General features: G+C 51.0%; 2 protein-coding genes across 2 annotated transcripts in view; one reads left to right on the top strand and one right to left on the bottom strand.

Moving 5' to 3' along the window:
* ADCK5 (aarF domain containing kinase 5) overlaps positions 1-13,816 on the top strand; it is a 25,789-nt gene extending 11,973 nt beyond the window's left edge. The window contains exons 7-14 of the mRNA XM_029286333.1: positions 631-762; positions 3,663-3,746; positions 4,658-4,739; positions 7,902-7,980; positions 9,890-9,981; positions 10,813-11,071; positions 12,534-12,650; positions 13,702-13,816. Coding sequence (XP_029142166.1) covers positions 631-762; positions 3,663-3,746; positions 4,658-4,739; positions 7,902-7,980; positions 9,890-9,981; positions 10,813-11,071; positions 12,534-12,650; positions 13,702-13,816 — 960 coding nt within the window. The remainder of the gene's footprint in view (positions 1-630; positions 763-3,662; positions 3,747-4,657; positions 4,740-7,901; positions 7,981-9,889; positions 9,982-10,812; positions 11,072-12,533; positions 12,651-13,701) is intronic.
* Positions 13,817-17,906: 4,090 nt separating this feature from the next.
* CPSF1 (cleavage and polyadenylation specific factor 1) overlaps positions 17,907-20,702 on the bottom strand; it is a gene marked incomplete at its 5' end in the record, with an annotated part of 57,324 nt that continues 54,528 nt past the window's right edge. Inside the window, 3 exons of the mRNA XM_015826867.1 lie at positions 17,907-18,098; positions 19,014-19,152; positions 19,256-19,385. Coding sequence (XP_015682353.1) covers positions 18,051-18,098; positions 19,014-19,152; positions 19,256-19,385 — 317 coding nt within the window. The remainder of the gene's footprint in view (positions 18,099-19,013; positions 19,153-19,255; positions 19,386-20,702) is intronic.

The raw sequence follows: 20,702 nt of genomic DNA on the forward strand, positions 1-20,702 counted from the left end.
ATAGTTCCCCCATGCTGGCTCAGGAATTCTGGGAGTTGAAATCCACGAGTCATGAAGGGCCCATAGTTCCCCCATGCTGGCTCAGGAATTCTGGGAGTTGAAGTCCACGAGTCATGAGGAGGCCATAGTTCCCCCATGCTGGCTCAGGAATTCTGGGAGTTGAAGTCCATGAGTCATGAGGAGGCCATAGTTCCCCCATGCTGGCTCAGGAATTCTGGGAGTTGAAGTCCACCAGTCATAAAAGAGCCAAGGTTGCCTACCCCTGAGATAGGACATCCCTGATTCAGCCTGGCTGCTTCTGAACAGGCTCTAGGTCTCCCCCATGAGCGTCCATGCCCCTTTGCCAAAGGGATCACAGACTGATAGGGCTGGAAGGGACCTTGGAGGTCTTCTAGCCCAACCCCCTGGCAGAGCAGCCCTTCTCCTCACTTCCCTCTGGTGGAAACCCCAAGCCCGTTCGGCTGCCAGTAGTCTTCCCCATAGCCCAGCACTCTCGGCTTGCAAAATGCGCCAGGAACGGACGTGGCGTCTCCATTCCTTGCTTAGGGGTCTCTGGGTGGTACCCGGCAATGTTTGGCACTCTGACCCCCCCCTCCCTCCCCACCTTCTCTCCTCCCCATCTCCTTCCAGGACCTGAAGGGGACCCTGGCCCAGGAGCTGGACTTTGAGAGCGAAGGCCGCAACGGGGAACGTTGTGCCCGGGAGCTGAAGCACTTCCATTTTGTGGTAGTCCCTCGCATTCACCGGGACAAAAGCAGCAAGGTGGGTCTGCTGCCCCCTTCGAAGGGGGCCAAACGCCGGGCTCTTTCTTGCCAAAAACGGGTGGTCTTTCTTTCAGGGCGGGGGCGGGAAGGGGGCGTCTCCAACTTTTGAGCCGCTTTTAATAATAATAATAATAATAATAATAATAATAATAATAATAATAATAATAATAATAATAATGATAAAGTTGGAAGGGACCTCAGAGGTCATCTAGTCCAACCTCCTGCTCAGGCAGGAAACCCTATACCATTTCAGACAAATGGCTGTCCAGTCTCTTCTTAAAAACTTCCAGTGTTGGAGCATTCACAACTTCTGGAGGCAGGTGGTTCCACTGGTTAATTGTTCTGACTGTCAGGAAGTTTCTCCTTAGTTCTAGGTTGCTTCTCTCCTTGGTCAGTTTCCATCCATTGCTTCTTGTCCTGCCTTCGGGTGACTTTGGAGAAGAGCTTGACTCCCTCTTCTTTGGGGCAGCCCCTGAGATACTGGAAGACTGCTCTCATGTCTCCCCTCGTCCTTCTCTTCATTAAACTAGACATACCCAATTCCAGCAGCCGTTCCTTATATGCTTTAGCCTCCAGTCCCCTGATCATCTCTGTTGCTCTTCTCTGTACTCTTTCTAGAGTCTCAGCAATTGAGCCCCCCAAAATTTGTGTCGCTAAGCAAGGCAAGTCCCCCCCCAGTAAGGTTGCAAATGGTTATCACGTGACACACACACACACACACACACACACACACACACAGAGGAAATTAACCGCTCTCGTAAATCCATGTCGGTGACCCAAGTGTCTGTATTTTGATCATGTGATCACAGGGATGCTGCCTGCGTCACCAGTGTGGAAAAAATGGTCGTAAGTCCCCTTTTTTCAGTCCTGTTATAACTTTCAGTGGTCACTAAAGGCACCTCCACCTGTCAAGGCAGCCATCTCCCATCTGATTCATCTGTTAACCATCATCTCATCAAGGACAGAAGCAACCTAGAACTAAGGAGAAACTTCCTGACAGTTAGAACAATTAACCAGTGGAACTACCTGCCCCCAGAAGCGGTGAATGCTCCAACACTGGAAGTTTCTAAGAAGAGACTGGATGGCCATTTGTCTGAAATGGTATAGGGTTTCCTGCCTGAGCAGGGGGTTGGACTAGATAACCTCCAAGGTCCCTTCCAACTTTAATAATAATAATAATAATATTATTATTATTATTATTATTATTATTATCATCATCATCATCATCATCATCATCATCATCATCATCATCATCCATCAAAGACCTCCCCTGGACATTACTGGGGTTGCAAGGAGGGAGAGTCAACATCTGGCAGAGGACAGGTGTTGCGCAGGGCTGCATAATCCCCCAGCATCTGATTGAGAAACGGGGCGATGTTCCCAGAGACGCCTTTTGAGTGAGGTGAATGGATTTGGAAGCTGCCCTGGGTTCGGGTCCAGGGCCTTCGTTCCCCTCCCAGAGGAAGGGGGCAGCATTGGGGCGGGCGGGGGCTGCGTTGACATTAGAAACTGGAATTGTGTTTTTGGCCCTCTTACCATTGAGCTCAGTCAGTGGTTAAAGCATCAGGCTAGATAGGAGGGAGGTCGTGAGTTCAAGTCCTGCCTTAGCCATGAAAGCGACTAATAATAATAATAATAATAATAATAATAATAATAATAATAATAATAATAATAATAATAATAATAATAATAAAGTTGGAAGGTACCTTGGAGGTCATCTAGTCCAACCCCCTGCTCAGGCAGGAAACCCTATACCATTTCAGACAAATGGCTCTCCAGTCTCTTCTTAAAGACTTCCAGTGTTGGAGCATTCACCGCTTCCGTTCTTAAGCGAATCACTGCAGTTGTTCCATTCCATTCCATATTTTCTATTCTATTCTATTCCACTCTATTCTGCATTCTAGAATTGAATAGAATGCAGAATAGAGTGGAATAGAATAGAATAGAGTAGAAAATATGGAATGGAATGGAATAGGCCCTATTCCATTCCATTCCATTCCATATTTTCTGCTCTACTCTACTCTACTCTACTCTACTCTACTCTACTCTACTCTACTCTACTCTACTCTATTCTATTGCCTATTCCATTCCATTCCATATTTTCTACTCTATTCTATTTTGTTCTATTCTATTGTATTCCATTCCATTCCATTCCATTTTTTCTATTCTATTCTATTCTGTTCTATTCTGTTCTATTCTATTCTATTCTACTCTACTCTACTCTACTCTACTCTATTCTATTGCCTATTCCATTCCATTCCATTCTTTCTACTCTACTCTAGTCTAGACTAGTCTAGTCTGCATTCTAGTCTAGTCTATTCCATTCCATTCCATTCCATTTATTCTACTCTACTCTAACTCTACTCTACTCTACTCTAACTCTACTCTACTCTACTCTACTCTACTCTACTCTATTCTATTCTTCATTCTAGTCTATTCTATTATATTCCATTCCATTCCATTCAATCTACTCTACTCTACTCTAACTCTACTCTAACTCTACTCTACTCTACTCTACTCTACTCTACTCTATTCTATTCTATTCTATTCTATTCTATTCTATTCTTCTACTTTCTATTCTACTTTCTATTCTATTATTATTCTATTCCCTATCCTATCCTATCCATGCAAACAGTTCAGATCTGGGTCATAGGTACCTCCCCCTGTACATCCATCAGAACTTCAAACGGACGCTAAGCAAGTGGTCGTTAAGTCAAAGGCTGATTGTATTTGACACAGCTCTGAGGCTGTGGGGCCACTTTGCAATTTGGGGCCTGGGGCTTCTGCTGACGTGTGGCGTTTATCCCCGTGGATGACTTTCCCATTGATCGCAGTGCTACGGACGCTCCTGTGCCGCAGCCTTTTCTAACCTCGCTTCCCTTCTCTCCCTGTGCTTAGCGGGTCCTGACTGCCGATTTCTACGAAGCCTGCAAAATTAACGACCTGGAGGGGCTCCTGAAGCAAGGCTTGAGCCCCAAGGACGTGAGTCTCGGGGGGGGGGACCTGGGGGCGGGGCGGAGAAGGTCGGGCATCGCCGTTGGGTCATGCCTGCCGCCGGGAAGCTGATTGGTGTGGTTGGGGATCATCGGCTCGGATGGGTCCTTTGGGGGGGCCTGGCGCACCTTCTCTCCTAGCCAGCCCTGATGATGTTCCCTAGTTGGGTTATGAAACGTCTGCAAGAAGGCAACCAAGGGACCCCACAGTCCTCCTCCTCCCTGCAACCCCCTTTCCTTTTAGTACTGATGGTGTTCCCTAGTTGGGTCGTGAAACATCTGCAGAGAGCACCAAGGACCCAACAGCCCTCCTCCTCCTCCTCCTCCACCTCTTCCACCTCCTCCACCACCACCACCACCTCCTCCTCCTCCTCCTCCTCCTCTTCTCCATAAACCCTATTCTAGGACTGATGATATTACCTAGCTGGGTCGTGAAACATCTGCAGGAAAACCACCTAGCTCAGAGAGCACCAAGGACCCAACAGCCCTCCTCCACCACCTCCTCCACCAGCTCCTCCTCCTCCTCCTCCTCCCCCCCTCCTCCTCTCCACAAACCCCATTCTAGGACTGATGATATTACCTAGCCGGGTCATGAAACATCTGCAGGAAAACAAGCCTAGAGAGCACCAAGGACCCAATAGTCCCCCCTCCTCCTCCCCCTCCCCCTCCCCCTCTTCTCTCCACAAATCCCACTCTCTTCTAGTACTGATGATGTTCCCTAGTTGGGTCATGAAACATCTGCAGGAGAACCACCCAGCTCAGAGAGCCCCAAGGAGACCTGCCTTGTGAGTGAGGGAGTAGCTGTCTCTGAGCAAAGCCACGGCCTTTGCTTTCTCCCCTTTCAGAGACCCCTCTCCTCCCTCCCCCCCTCTCACCCCCTCCCTCCCTCCCTCCCTCCAGGCAGCGGAGAAGCTGATCAAGGTGTTTGCCGAGCAGATCTTCTTCACCGGATTCATCCATGCAGACCCTCACCCCGGAAACGGTAGGAGACACCACCGAGAATCAAGGATTTATGCAAACACCAGGATAATATCCAACTAAAAATCGTTTAATAAAATGCTGACCAGGTCCAGGAGCCGTGTGCAAAAACCGGCCAGTGTTATAAAAAGGGGACTCCCATTGACCTACTCTTATGCTCTGATGATGTCGGTAGTGCTGACCAACGAAAGCTCAGCATTTTATTAAACGATTTTTAGTTTGATATTATCCTGGTGTTCACATTTATTTGTTTTTTACTGCATATATATATATCTGCAAATCTACGAAAACAAATATATATATATATGTTTTCTGAGGTTTTCGCGGGTGTTTGTATGTAGGTCTTTGGTCATTCGGGTTCTCTCCCGCGTAAAATTGGAAGTGTCCTGGCGACGTTTCAACGAAGTCACATTCATCATCTTCAGGCTGGTGTCTTCAGCTTCGTGCTTCTGGGAAGCACGAAGCTGAAGACACCAGCCTGAAGATGACGAATGTGACTTCGTTGAAACGTCGCCAGGACACTTCCAATTTTACGCGGGAGAGAACCCGAATGACCAAAGACCTACATATATATATATATATATAGGGAGTTCAGACAGATTGGTCTGATTGTGAACACCTTGACATTTTCAACTGCCATACTGCAGTTTACTCTTTTAACAATATCTCTTGCCTTGCCGCCCCCAACTAGGGGCATAGAGCAGGCTCAAGTCGCAACTGCGAGATATTTTTATATCCAAATTTCTTTTCTGACAAAGAGTAAAGAATTAAATTGGGAGACTAAGATGGACCATTTCTGGCTTTTTTGCCTTCATCAGTTAGCCATACCCTTTATGGGATTCGAACCTGGGCAGTTATACATACTAGTCAGTGATTTAGTCACTGAGCCACAGGTTCTCTTCCCTTTGTCAGAAAAGAAATTTGGATATATATATATATCCAAATTTCTTTTTTCTGACAAAGAGTAAAGAATTAAATTGGGAGACTAAGATGGACCATTTCTGGCTTTTTGCCTTCATCAGTTAGCCATACCCTTTATGGGATTCGAACCTGGGCAGTTATACATACTAGTCAGTGATTTAGTCACTGAGCCACAGGTTCTCTTCCCCTCTTTGCCAGCAGAGTCAAGGGAGTAATTATAGGGAGTTCAGACAGATTGGTCTGATTGTGAACACCTTGACATTTTCAACTGCCATACTGCATAACTGATGAAGGCAAAAAGCCAGAAATGGTCCATCTTAGTCTCCCAATTTAATTCTTTACTCTTTGTCAGAAAAAAGAAATTTGGATATAAAAATATTTCGCAGTTGCGACTTGAGCCTGCTCTATGCCCCTAGTTGGGGGCGGCAAGGCAAGAGATATTGTAAAAAGAGTAAACTGCAGTATGGCAGTTGAAAATCGTCGCCAAGACACTTCCAATTTTATGCGGGAGAAAACCCGAATAACCAGACCTACATATATATATACATATATATATGAATGCTTTTTGAACACCCTGTCGGCCCAAATATGGGGGAGAGAAGTCTTTTGCCTGTATCAGCTCAATCCAGAGCCATCCACAGGCAGCAGTCGCTTAACTGCGACATCATATGTGTTTTTCAAAATTTGGATTGCTAACAAAGAATTAAGGGAGTACTGGGATAGCTATTTCTAACCCTATTTGGTTTTCATCAGCCAGACATACCCTGCTGAGATTCGAACCTGGGCTGTCTGCATGTTAAGCAGAAGTGTTGCCCCTAGGCCACAGGCTCTTTCTCACTTTGTTAGCTACAAGAGACAGGGGAAGAGGATGAGTGCTTTTTGAACACCCTGTCAGCCCAAATATGGGGGAGAGAAGTCTTTTGCCTGTATCAGCTCAATCCAGAGCCATCCACAGGCAGCAGTCGCTTAACTGCGACATCATATGTGTTTTTCAAAAGACTTCTCTCCCCCATATTTGGGCCGACAGGGTGTTCAAAAAGCATTCATCCTCTTCCCCTGTCTCTTGTAGCTAACAAAGCGAGAAAGAGCCTGTGGTCTAGGGGCAACACTTCTGCTTAACATGCAGACAGCCCAGGTTCGAATCTCAGCAAGGGTATGTCTGGCTGATGAAAACCTAATAAGGTTAGAAATAGCTATCCCAGTACTCCCTTAATTCTTTGTTAGCAATCCAAATTTTGAAAAACACATATATACATACATACATACATACATACATACATACATACATACATACATACATACATACATACATACATAATGGTTTTGAAGATACGAGTCTCAGGTATATTCATATTCAAAAACTAAAACACAGATCACCGAGACTAAAAATTTATTTAAAAACTTAGCTTTCGTCAGCGTCTGCTGATATCGTCAGAGTTCTAGCCAGGATTGAGAATCACGTTCTTACAGTCTTTGTAACGCCAAGCGTTTAGCTAATGACCGTGTTACCGGTCTGTTCAGCTCCCTCCCCCCTGTAGTTAATTGCTGTGTTGTTTCCGTTGCACTCATTGACGGCTGTTTAAATTTAGGCACCCTGCTCCTCTCCTCACACCCCGCCCGTGTGCAGTGTGTATTCTGCCGTGATGCTGCTGTTTCAGCTGGCTGTTCCTTAGACGCTGACGAAAGCTAGTTTTTAAATACATTTTTAATCTCAGTGATCTGTGTTTTAATTTTTGAATACATACATACATAAATACATACATACATACATATATATTAACATTTCACCTAGATTAAAAAGACACAATAGAATAGGAATGCTAAATGAACTAGGTTCAAATACCCCTGCCTTGGCCATCTAACCATTAAACCAGCATCGTTTATAGGAAAAAAAATCAGAAGCTGGACCACTAGATGCCCTCAGCATCTAGACCACTAGATGCCCTCCCATGCACATTCCTCCTCCTTCCTCCCGGTATCCTCTTAATTCTAACTCTAAGAGTAAAACATAAAGTAAAAGAAAATGGCTGCATCGCCGTCTGTTGTCAAAGCAAGAACCTCCGAGGTTAGCAGCGTTGACATTACACAGAACCGGACCGAAGAGCCCGGACGGATGGGGAGCCGGGCGGGCTTTAAAGGGAATTTCCTGGGGGGTGGGAATTGGGGGGGGGAATGCTTCATCTCCAGACAGGACTGCATTGGGCTGCCCTCACCCCCCCCCCCATTCTTCATTCCTGTCTTGCAGTGCTGGTTCAGAAGGGCCCAGACGGCAAAGCGCAGTTGGTTCTCCTGGATCACGGCCTGTACGAGATCCTTCACGAGAAGTAAGGATCGGGGTCTGTGTGTGTGTATGCGTGCGTGCGTGTGTGTCAGGCAGGAGCATCCCCTTTGGTGTACAAGCACCCCCTGAGTAGCAGCGTCTTGTTCAGGGACCAGCAGCCTCAGGCCGTCCCCCACCGACAACGGTTCACTTAGTGACTGTTTGAAGCAGCAACGGGACTGAAAAAGGGAACTTACGTCCGTTTTTCACACTTAATGACGGTTGCAGCATCCCCCGTGGTCAGAATTCGGACGCTTGGCCACTGGCTCGCATTTATGACGGTTGCTGGGTCCCGGCATCAGGTGATCCCCTTTTGTGACCTGGCAAGCAGAGTCAACGGGGAAGCCAGGTTCATGTAACCCCCAGGTCAGGGCTTTTCAACCTTTTCACCCATTGTGCCACTTTTAGGATATGGCAACATCTGAGTACCAGCAGTCGCCTAGCAAGGGGTCAAAAACTGGATGACCAAAAAAAGGAAAAAAATGATAAAGAACAGGTAGTCCTCGACTTACAATAGTTCGCTTAGTGACTGTTCGAAGTTACAGTGGCACTGAAAAAAGTGCCCCCCAAGCCACAGCCGAACAAGACACCTGCCTGCCCGCCCAGTGGCGCTCTTCCTCCTGTCCGAGGTTTTCATTGTTGTGAGCATTTCTGTTGAGGATTGGCAGCGGGGGTGGGGTGGGGGGGTGTTTGGTTTTTATTTCCCCCCCCCCCGTCTGCTGGGTGGTTGCAGCAGGTTTTGGTCACTTCACATGACCCTGGGACACTGTGACCGTCATAGATATGAATCAGTTGCCAAGCATCTGAATGTAAATCACAAGACCCTGGAGAGGCTGCAACATTCCAGCTGATCGGCGCTTCTTCTGGGCTCAGCGGAAGCGCCAGGATCAGCGCCAAGCTCCAGCTGGATCCTGGCGCTGATCCTGGTGCTTCCACTGAGCCCTGACAGCCCTGCAGCTCCAGCCGTCTCTCGCTCAGGCTTGTACGGTGCTGCCACCGGTTCAGCTCATTCCCCTCCCCCGCTACCCCTTTTCTAGGATGGTCGCGTACCACCTGCCAGGTGCCCATGTGCCACAGGGGGTACCCGTACCACTGGTTGAAAAGCCCTGCCCATGGTTACTAAGTTAGTAACCGTGGCGAGAAAAACGGGGCAAAACTCAACTTAAAAACTTGTCTTGCTTAGCCAGGCGAATTCCGGGCTAGGGTGGTCGTATCTGGACGTTCCTGCCGGCCAGGATGATCGCCGTCCACGGGAGACTGGCAACAATGTCCTGCCAAGTTGTGAGGAGGTGGCCCTGAACGACGACAACGGGGTCTCCAGGGATTGTCATTGCTAAGGAATGTGGTCGCCTGGCCTCCCACTTTAAGACTGCGTCAGCCTTGGAGGGGAGGGGGGTATTCCGCTCCCAATGGCCGTCATAACTTGAGGACAACCTGTAGCTCAGCGGTTCTCAACCTATGGGTTGTGACCCCATTTGGGGTCGATCGACCATTTCACGGGGGTCGCCAAGCAAGGCTGTCCGCCATTTTTTTTGTCCGCCATTTTTTTCCCCTTTTCCGGCGGGTGCCTTACCTCCCTTGGGCTGGGCCAGCTGGTGGTCGGCCTGCTCTGTCTCTGCCGCTTGCCAGCTACGCCTCGGCCGGCACAGGGGGCGGAACCACGCATGCACGGCGCTCCCGGGCAGGGAAAGTCCTCAACTTACGACCGGTTGGGTAGTCCTCGACTTACGACCGGTTTAGTCCTCGACTTACGACCGGTTTAGTCCTCAACTTACGACCGGTTGGGGTCGCGGCATTAAAAAGGTTGAGAACCACTGCTGTAGCTGCCTCCTGGACCCCCGAGGGTCTGCAGCTGCGTCGGCCCCTTCCCTCCCCCTGCCAACAGCTCTTCTCTGTGCTCTGCCCCCCCCCAGGGAACGAGGAGCTTTGTGCAAGCTCTGGCGCGCCCTCATCCTGCGGGACGACCCCTCCATGCGGCTCTACTCCCAGCAGCTGGGCATCAAAGGTGAGGAGGGGGCCGGTGCGTCTGTAAAAGGGGGATTCACTGGGTGGATCCCGTCGGGGGGGGGGAAGAAGATCCAGCTGGGTTTCTTGCGATGCCTCCAGAAATGGCTTTGCCCAGGAGGAGAGGATCCCGCTGTTCTGGGGGAATTGGGATGGGGGCGGGGGGCAAGAATCGGCACTTCCGAATTGGTTGCCCTGCTTGCGAGTCATAATTTGTAGCTGGGGATTGAAGTATGGGGGGGGTGTCCCTGGTGCTCTCTGAGCTGGGTGGTTTCCTTGCAGACGTTTCATGACCCAACTAGGGAACATCATCAGTGCTGGAAGGGAGGGGGGTTTGTGGGGAGGAAGAGGAGAAGGAAAAGGAGGAGGAGGGGGAAGAAGAGGAGGAGGAGGAGGAGGAGGAGGAGGAGGACTGTGGGGTCCTTGGTGCTCTCTGAGTTTCCTGGTTTCCTTGCAGACGTTTCGTGACCCAGCTAGGTAACATGATCAGTGCTAGAAGGGAGGAGGGTTTGCTTCTAACACTCCTTTGTAACACTGATATTACCTATTATCGTAATGAAAGGTCTGCAAGAAATCAAACCAAGCACTGAGGATGCTGTAGTCCTCCTCCTCCTCCTCCTCCTCCTCCTCGCAGATCCTCCTCCCTTCTAGCACTGATGATGTTACCTACTCAGGCAATGAAACGTCTGCAAGGAAACCCCCAGGCTCAGAGAGCACCCAGGACCCCTGGCTTGCAAGCCATTTCCAGTTGCCCCTCAATTCCTTTCTGGCCTGGTGAGGGGGGGGTTCTCCATTCCTGACTGCCCCTTCCTTTCCCTCCCCCCTGCCCCAGCCCAGGATTACTTCCTCTTCTGCGAGATGCTGCTCCAGCGGCCCATCAACATGGCGGAGCTGGCCATGTCCAACGTCCTGAACCAAGCGGAGACCGCCTACATGCGGGACATGGCTAAGCACGGCTTCGACCGCATCATGCGGGTGCTGAGGGACCTGCCCCGCTCCATGCTGCTCGTCTTCCGGAACATCAACACCGTCCGGAGCATCAACCTGGCACTGGGGGCTCCCGTGGACCGCTACTACCTCATGGCCAGAAGGTGGGAGCCGCAAGCAAGCGGGCAGAAGCAGCGTCTCTCAATAAGATGGGTGGACTTCAATTCCCAGAATTCCCCAGCCGGCTATTTTTTTTTTTTCCACTTGGGAAGCTACTTGCCTGAAGTCAAGATCTATTACATCGACCACATTCCCACCGTCTATTAAGACAGCTACTTCTCTATTAAGAAAGTTACAACCATGCGATAAAAGTAGTCTAGCCACATCTGTTCTTGTTTGAATGTTGGTCAATCCTCGCTGGCTGGGGGATTCTGGGAGTTGAAGTCCACCCATCTTTAAGCCGGAAGCTGGCTGGGGGATTCTGGGAGTTGAAGTCCGCCCACCTTTAAACAGGAAGCTGGCTGGGGGATTGTGGGAGTTGAAGTCCACCCATCTTTAAACAGGAAGCTGGCTGGGGGATTCTGGGAGTTGACATTCACCCATTTTTAAGCAGAAAGCTGGCTGGGGAATTCTGGGAGTTGAAGTCCACCCGTCTTTAAGCTGGCTGGGGAATTCTGGGAGTTGAAATTCACCAATCCAAGCAGAAAGCTGGCTGGGGAATTCTGGGAGTTGACGTCCACCCATCTTTAAGCTGGCTGGGGAATTCTGGGAACTGAAGTCCACCCATCTTTAAGCAGGAAGCTGGCTGGGGAATTCTGGGAGTTGACCTCCACCCATCTTCAGAATGCTGAGAAATACTGTTCTAAAGTTTTGCAAAACTTTTATTTATTTGAGAGGATCTTTGCTGTTAGCAGATGCCCCATCCTTGGTGGAGTGACTCCGGGGACACCTTCAAGAACTTAAATAGAATTACGAGTTATCTGGCTGGGGGAGCATTTGCCCAAAAGGACATTTGGATTGCATTTAGAGCCAGCCATCTCTGCTCTGAGACGGAGAAGGGGTGCAGTTTGGGGCATTGAGGGCCCCTAGGAATCCCTGGGAAGGGGGGGCTGGGGGGGCCACAAGATGGATCCCGTAGGCCGGGTGAGCCTGGGAAGTTTGGTTGAAATCTGCTCCTATCTCAGTGGGAAGAAGGGGCAAAGAGGCCAGAGAAAAGAGGGGGGAGACTGTGGTTGCCCGGCCCCCCCGGACACACTCTTCCCACAGAACAGAATGACAATTGGGAGGGACCCTGGAGGTCTTCTAGTCCAACCCTACCCCCTTCTCAAGCAGGAGACCCTATACCCTTCCAGACAATTGGTTCCCCAATCTCTTCTTGAAAATGGAGCACCCACAAATTCTGAAGGCCACTTCCGTCCCACTGGTTCATTAACGGAATAACAGAATTTGGAAGGGACCCGGGAGGTCTTCTAGTCCAGCCCCCTGCTCAGACAGCAGACCCTATGCCATTTCGGAAAGTAGTTCAATAAATCAGAATAGAGCTGGAAGGGACCTGGGAGGTCTTCTAGTCCAGCCCCCTGCTCCGACAGGAGACCCTATGTCTGTCTGTCTCCCTCCCTCCCTCAGCGCGGTGAAATGCTGGAGCCGCACGGTCAGCCAGAGGTCCGGTGTCTTGGCCAACTTCTTCCTCGTCCGGTGGGTCCGTGCTTTTTGGGACAGCCTTGTGTTCGAGTTCACTCTCAGGTAAGGGGAAAAGACAGGGAGGCCTCGGCTTAACAGCCCTTAATGGAGCCGGTCAAGCACAGTCCGGTGCGAGGAGTCGAAAAGCGAGTTAGGACGCTTTTCACAACCGTCGTTAAATGAACCGGTCATTAGCGGGGGGTCGCTTTTGAGGATCTCATAAATTGCAACCGGCTGATTGAGGGGTGCTGCTATAAGAGGCTGGCCAGAGCAAAGGGGGGGGGGTCCCAACTAGGCCATTTGAAGACCCGTGGACTTCAACTCCCAGAATTCCCCAGCCAGCATTCGCTGGCTGGGGAATTCTGGGAATTGAAGTCCACGGGTCTTCATCCCAGTGAGATGGCTGGTATATAAGTTTAATCAATTAAAAAAAAATCAAATAAAAATGTGGATGGTTGCAGAGCGGCCCGAAACCCGGTCATCTTACCCTGGTGGTGGAGGAGAGAGGTTGGCCCTTCAGTGCAGGTAGTCCTCTACTTACGACCGGAGCCGAGCCCAAAATTTCCGTCGTTAAGTGAGACGGTGAAGACATTGGTTTGCCCTGCTTTATGGCCTTTCCCGCCCCAGCTGCTCAGCGAATCGCTGCATTCGTCAGACAGCTGGGAAGCAAAACCGGCTTACTCCATTGCTCGCCAGACGGTCGCCAAAGGAGATCACGTCTCTCACACACACACACACAACACACAACCGGGACGCCACCTAACCGTCGTAAATAGCGTCCGAATTTTGATCACGTTGAGCCTGGGGGATGCGGCGACGACGGTCGTTAAGCGTGAAAAACGGTCCCAGGTCCCTTTTCCCAGTGACGTCGTAACTCTGAACAGTCGCCATATGTGAACCGTTGTAAATGGAGGACTGCTTGTAACTGGGTGGGAAGTAGCTTTCCGGTCTGGTTGGTGACTCTACTAAGTGGAGTAAGCAAGCCGAGGACAGTTCTGCATGTGCCAAAATGGGGGTGGGTCTCCTGCCCTTTTAACCCCCCCCTTCTTTCCCAAACTATTAAGTGCCCCCCCCCCCCCCCCCCCCCCCCCCCCCCCCCCCCCCCCCCCCCCAGGATCCAGGTCACCTCCATGAAGCTAACCAGGTCCTTGCTGCAACTCCTGGTTTACGTCGGCTTCTTGAAGACCAGCGAGGAGCAAGCGGAACTTTACAACCTACTCCAGGCCTGATCCTGGAAAGGCCCGGAGGATGGGCAAGCACAGGGCGGCCCTCGCCCCACCGACGGCGGGCTCCCTCCAGAGGAACCGACGCATGGCGAAGCGGGGGCACATTCGAGGAAGCCCCCTCCTCTTTCTGGAGCAGAACCTGACTGAGGGGTTGTTGTTTTTTTTTAATTAGTTCAGAAACTTGAATAAGGGGCAACTCGCCATATTTAACTTAAAAGAACCAGCCAGAAACCGTCCTGCTGTTTAAGTAGCTGGGGGGGGGGGTGTTTCTCTCTTTTCTTTCTAAACCCACGGAGAAGGGGGGGGTTTCTCTGGAGCCCACTCCCCGTTTTTTTCTGCCTTTAGGGCAGGGGTCTTCCAACTTGGCCCTTGGATGACTTGTGGACTTCAACTCCCAGAATTCCTCAGCCAGCACGCCTGGCTGAAGAATTCTGGGAGTTGAAGTCCATTCCTCTTAAAGTCTGTATCAGGGGTCTTCCAACTTGGCCCTTTGATGACTTGGGGACTTCGACTCCCAGAATTCCTCAGCCGGGATGCTTTAAGACAGGGGGGTCTTCAAACTTGGCCCTTGGATGACTCATGGACTTCAACTCCCAGAATTCCTCAGTCAGGCACGCGTTTGAAGACCCCTGCATAAGAACCTGCTCCCCCCCAAAAAAAGGAGCCCAGAATTCAGTGCCTGGCTGAGGCATTCTGGGAGTTGAAGTCCCCAAGTCATAAAAGGGCCAGGTTGGAAGACCCCTGGTCTGGATCCAAGCCCGCAGTTTCATCAAAATGGCCGACTGAGGCATTCTGGGAGTTGAAGTCCACAAGTCATCCAAGGGCCCAGTTGGAAGATCCCTGCTTTAGGGGATGGCGGGAGGCAGCGGCTGAGCTAAAGGTGGAATCCTTGGGACCCTCGGAAGGGCCCCAGGCCGGTGAATGGGGAGCAAGGGGTCCAAGAATCGGAGGGGTGGGTGTTGGGGGATAAACCATGTGCCCCCCCCCCCCACAGCTATCCGGAGTGGTAACGCTGGCTCAACTCTGTACCTAGCTAGGCTCCTGAGTCCCACCGGACGAGGAAGGTTTCCTGTTGTAGCTGCATTAAAAAAAGCTTAAAAACTCTTCCTGGGCTGCTTTCCTGCAACTACCCAACAAAGGAGAATCTCTGTAGCACAAGGGTTGAAGTGGGGGGGGGTCCCTAGTGCTCTCTGAGCTGGGGGGGGGGGGTTCCTTGCAGACGTTTCATGACCCAGCTAGGGAACATCATCAGTGCTAGAAGGGAAAGGTGATTCCGCAGAGGAGGAGGAGGATTGTAAGGGTGCCTTGGTTGCTTTCTTGCAGACATTTCATTGCCCCCGTAGGTAATAGTAGCCTCAGTGCTAGTAAGGAGTGGGGTTTTTGCACTTTCTAGCACTGAGGATGTTACTTCATTTGGGTGCAAGAGAGCATCAAGGACCCCACAGTCGTCCTCCTTTCCCCAAACCCCACTCCCTTCTAGCATTGATGATATTATCTAGTTGGGTCATGAGACATCTGCAAGAAAACAGCCAAGCACCAAGGACTCCACAGCTCTCCTCCTCCTCCTCTTCCTCTCCGCACAGCCCTCTCCCTTCTAGCACTGATGATGTTCCCTAGTTGGGTCATGAAACATCTGCAAGAATGCCACCAAGCTCAGAGAGCACCAAAGTCCCCACAGTCCTTCCTCCTCCCCCCTTCTAGCACTGATAATGTTACCTAGTTGGGTCATGAAATGTCTGCAAGCAAACAGCCAAGCTCAGAGAGCACCAAGGAGCCCACAGTCGTCGGTGTCCTCACACTCTACTCTCTTCTAGCACTGATGATGTTGCCTAGTTGGGTCACAAAAGGTCTGCAAAAACAGCCAAGCTCAGAGAGCACCAAGGACCCCCCAGTCCTTTTCTCCTCCTCTCCACAAGCTCCACTCACTTCTAGCACTGATGATGTAACCTAGTTGGGTCATGAAACGTCTGCAAGAAGACCACCCAGCTCAGAGAGCACCAAGGACCCCCCAGTCCTTTCCTCCTCCTCCACAACCCCCCCTCCCAACATTGAAGATGGCACCTAGTTTGGTCATGAAATGTCTGCAAGAAAACCACCAGCTCCTCCCACACCCAACTCCCTTCTAGCACTGATGATGTTGCCTAGTCAGGTCATGAAATGTCTGCAAGAAAACCACCCAGCTCAGAGGGCACCCGGGACCCTTCATATCCTGCAATTCTTGCCATTATGTGATTAAATGGCTTTTTGCACAAACGATGGGAGCAAATACACACACTTCCCCCCCCCCAGACCCCCTCCCTCTGGGACCAACTGCCCTTGCCTGCACAGAGGGCTTGCCCTTCCCCCAGGAACCCGCAACCTTGGCAATTTCAGGCCCTCCCCCAGTTTATTGCACAGGCTTCAGCCGAGCCAGGCGTGCCAAACGTGGTTTCCGCAGAGGGTCCACTTCTTCAGGGGGAGGTGGGCTAGGGGTACGGCTACCCCCAGACCCACATCCTTGTCCAGGGAAGCAGTCATCCCTTAAGAGGAATCCGTTTCACCACCACGGCTGCTTTTCAAACAGGCTTTAACACGAAAAAGACACAAAAACACGCCACCTGGCAGTGCAGCGTGCCAGGCCCTGGGAGCGTCCTTGTTCTACTTGCTGCCTGGGCAGAAGGGACGGCCGTGCCCGCACTTTTGAGGGACAAGACCCCCTGCTCCGGTGACCCCCCCAACTCCAAAGGACAGCCTGTTCCTGATTTAGTCCCCGTCACTCGCTATGTGGCAGCTCAAGTTTTGGGAAGGAGTGTCCAATTGTGGCTAGTTTAAGACCTGTGGACTTCAACTCCCAGAATTCCTCAGTCAGGCACGCGTTTGAAGACCCCTGCATAAGAACCTGCCCCCCCCAAAAGGAGCCCAGAATTCAGTGCCTAGCTGAGGAATTCTGGGAGTTGAAGTCCACCAGTCATAAAAGGGCCAAGTTGGTCTGGATCCAAGCCAGCAGTTTCATCAAAATGGCCACCTGAGGAATTCTGGGAGTTGAAGTCCACAAGTCTCGGACCAAAGCAATATTGGCTTTGTGTAACCTGCTCATCTGGCTGACCAGCTGCTCTTTGAAGGAAAGCGAGTGCTCAGCCCCCCCGACCCCCCAGCAACAAGGAGGAGAATGCAAATGGCTGCCTGTCCAGCTTCCAAAGGAAGAATTCCTTCCACTCCGGAACCCAGAATCGAGATTGTCTACTGAGCTTCTCCCGTCCTCCAGATCGTGGTGGTCCCAAAGGCAGCTGGAGTTTCCTTGTTTTTCCTCAAAAGACCTTTCGCTTCTCCTCCTCCAAGACGCTTCTTCAGTTCTGGATGAATGTGGAAAGAAGATGGAATCCTTCCATTCCCCACCATTCAGCCAGAACGGAGGAAGCTTCTTGGAGGAGAAGCGAAACGTCTTCAAGGAAAAACGAAGTCCAGCTTCCTTTTGCAAAAGCATGTTGGGCACAGAATGGAGATAATAATAAAGTTGGAAGGGACCTTGGAGGTCGTCTAATCCAACCCCCTGCTCAGGCAGGAAACCCTAGACCAGTGGTTCTCAACCTGTGGGTCGGGACCCCATTTGGGGTCGATCGACCATTTCACGGGGGTCGCCAAGCAAGGCTGTCCGCCATTTTTTTTGTCTGCCATTTTTTTCCCGCCATTTTTCCCCCTTTTCCGGCGGGTGCCTTACCTCCCTTGGGCTGGGCCATCTGGTGGTCGGCCTGCTCCATCTCTGCCGCTTGCCAGCTACGCCTCGGCCGGCGCAGGGGGCGGAACCACGCATGCGCGGCGCTCCCGGACAGGGAAAGTCCTCGACTTACAACCGGTTGGGTAGTCCTTGACTTACGGCCGGTTTAGTCCTCGACTTACGACCGGTTTAGTCCTCGACTTACGACCGGTTGGGGGTCGCGGCATTAAAAAGATTGAGAACCACTGACCTAGACCATTTCGGACAAATGGCCGTCCAGTCTCTAGACGTTTCATCACCACACACCCCCTCCACAAAGTGGTACTCGTGAGAGACACCCCCCCCAGCCCTTAATTCACTCCCCAAACAGCAGACCAGTCACCACCACTTTGTCGTTTCTTTACAAATCCTTAACGTTTTATACAAATCTCATATGGACGGTTTTCTATCAAAATCAAACACCAAACACAACAAGGAATGTGGCAACTTGGGGAGAAGATGGGGCACGTCGAAACGCCTCCGTTGCAGCGAAGACAGGATGCCCTAGAAATGGGCGGTGACGCGATCGATCTCCAGCAAGTCTTCCAGGATCTGTTGGAGAGAGGGAGGAAGAAGGTGTGAGGAAGTTGGGAGGTCTATGGAGGTTCTCCGTCATCCATGGCCGTCCCAAAGGGACTTTTTCCAGGAGGCTACTGGACTTAATTGGAAATAATAATAATAATAATAATAATAATAATAATAATAATAATAATAATGATGATGATGATGATGATGATGATGATGATGATGATGATGATGATGTTGGAAGGGACCTTGGAGGTCTTCTAGTCCAACCCCCTGCTCAGGCAGGAGACCTTATATACCATTTCAGACAAATGGCTGTCCAGTCTCTTCTTAAAAACTTCCAGTGTTGGAGCATTCACCACTTCTGGAGGCAGGTAGTTCCACTGGTTAATTGTTCTCACTGTCAGGAAGTTTCTCCTTAGTTCTAGGTTGCTTCTCTCCTTGATGAGTTTCCATCCGTTGCTTCTCGTCCTGCCTTCAGGTGCTTTGGAGAATAGCTTGACTCCCTCTTTTTTGGGGCAGCCCCTGAGATACTGGAAGACTGCTATCATGTCCCCCCTCGTCCTTCTCTTCGTTAAACTAGACATTCCCAATTCCAGCAACCGTTCCTTATATGTTTTAGCCTCCAGTCCCCTGATCATCTTTGTTGCTCTTCTCTGCACTCTTCCTAGAGTCTCAACATCTTTTTTACATAGTGGTGACCAAAACTGGATGCAGTATTCCAAGGGTTTCCTTCCTGAGCAGGGGGTTGGACTAGATGACCTCCAAGGTCCCTTCCAACTTTATTATTATTGTTGTTTTTGTTATTGTCATCTCGTGTTGAGCTGTCCCACAGCGAGTTGTCCCATTCCGGCTGCCTTCAGCCAAAGGTCCACCTCCCAAGAGAGGGAGGGGGTCTGCCCTCCCTCCCTCCCTCCCTCCCTCCCCCCCCCCGCTGCTCACAATGTCCGGCGTGGTGCCGATCTTCTTGGCCAGCTCGCTGCGCTCCATGGTGCTCAGGTAGAGGTAGCGGTTCAGCAGCTCCCCGTCCAGAATGTTCCGGACGGCGTTCTGCAGGATGCGCCGGTCCATGTGCAGCATCCTAGAAGGGAGGAGGGCGGGAGGTGAGGCTGCCGGGAGCCTAGGCTGCCCGCCCCGCTGCCTTCGGCAGCCGGTTCCCACCCCCATCCCCGGGGAGGGGGTACCTGAAGGCCCGAGGGTTGAGCCCCGCGTGGTGGGGCAGCATGGAAGTCAGCGCGTTCTGCAACATCAGCAGCCGCCGGTAGGTCTTCTCCTGCATGGGCAGCAGCAGCCCCATGCCTCCGTCCAGAGTGGCTGCAGAAGGAAGACCAGTCCAGGACTCGGGACGGCATCCACCCCTGACAGGGCAAGCTCTTCCCCCCCCCCCCTCTGTACAGGTAGTCCTGGACTTATGACCTGTTCTGTCCCAGCCTATGGCCGTCCTTTTGAGAGACTCAGAAGAAAACCCCTTTTAATATTGGTAACAAACCTGCCCAATGGTCCAAAAACAAAAGCAACCAAACACAATCCAAACGGAGGAAATTGTCCACACGAAACGCAATGCAAAACAGGGAATTATTCACCGGCAATACCAACAGAGCGTGATCCCACGAAGTACTTTGCAACGGTTGCCTTCAGCAACCAGCACCGCCCACACCTTCCCCTTTTTATTAAACAGCCCCAAGGCATGGCTTCTCAATGCCTTCTCCTCCTCCTTTAGAGCCGTCCCATTGCCTCCCTCTGTCCTGCTCTTGTTGCCTGTCTGCGTTTAGGAGCATCTATAATGATTTCCAGCTGTTGAGTCCTCAGAGTCTGACTCATTTTCCCCACACAGCTGGGTCTCATCCTGACCATGATTGGAGGGGCCAGGCTCTTCATCCGATTGTGAGTCCTGTAACTCATCAGAGCCTTCCTCCGGCTCTGATGGCTCTCCAAACCCCTCCTCCTCCTCCTCCTCTGATTCCCCCTGCCGGTTCCACTGGCTGGCACGGACTCACAACATGACCTGTCACTTAGCAACCGTTTGCAGTTTGCGCGTAGATCAAACCACAATTCCCTCCTACAACTAACCGTCATAAATCACATTCTCCAATTGGTTTGAAAGTGACGACAGAGACCCCCAAAAAACAGGACTGAGGACCTGGGATCCAGGTTCCAAGGTCTGTCCCTCCTAACCGCGGCCACCCGAGACTGCATTTTGGGCACCGGGCAGCCAGACTGCAGCGTCCTGCAGTCAACATGGCTACGATTTAACTATGGTTTTTTTTGCCAGAAACTGGCATTTATTCCTTGCCCCATAACAAACAACGGGTTCGCTTCGTGACAGCAGCGTGAGCTTTATGACCGCCACGCTCACTTAACTGCTGCAAAAAGGTGGTCAAATCGGGTGGCAGTCACGGGGTGACCTGTTTTACAATTGTCACGACTTAACGACCGAAATTGTGGCCTAAATTGCAGTCGTTAAGTAGAGGGCTTAATCAATGCAGATACTGATAAAGGAGAATCTTTTTAGCTCAGGGTTGAAATGAGGGGACCTTGGTGCTCTCTGAGCTTGGATGTTTTCTTGCAGATGTTTCAGTAGCCAACCAGGTAACATCATCAGTGTTAGAAGGGGGGAGGATTTGGGGGGGG

This window comes from Protobothrops mucrosquamatus, unplaced genomic scaffold, assembly GCF_001527695.2.
Source record: "Protobothrops mucrosquamatus isolate PMUCROS unplaced genomic scaffold, P.Mucros_1.0 scaffold3348, whole genome shotgun sequence".
Lineage (NCBI taxonomy): Eukaryota > Metazoa > Chordata > Lepidosauria > Squamata > Viperidae > Protobothrops > Protobothrops mucrosquamatus.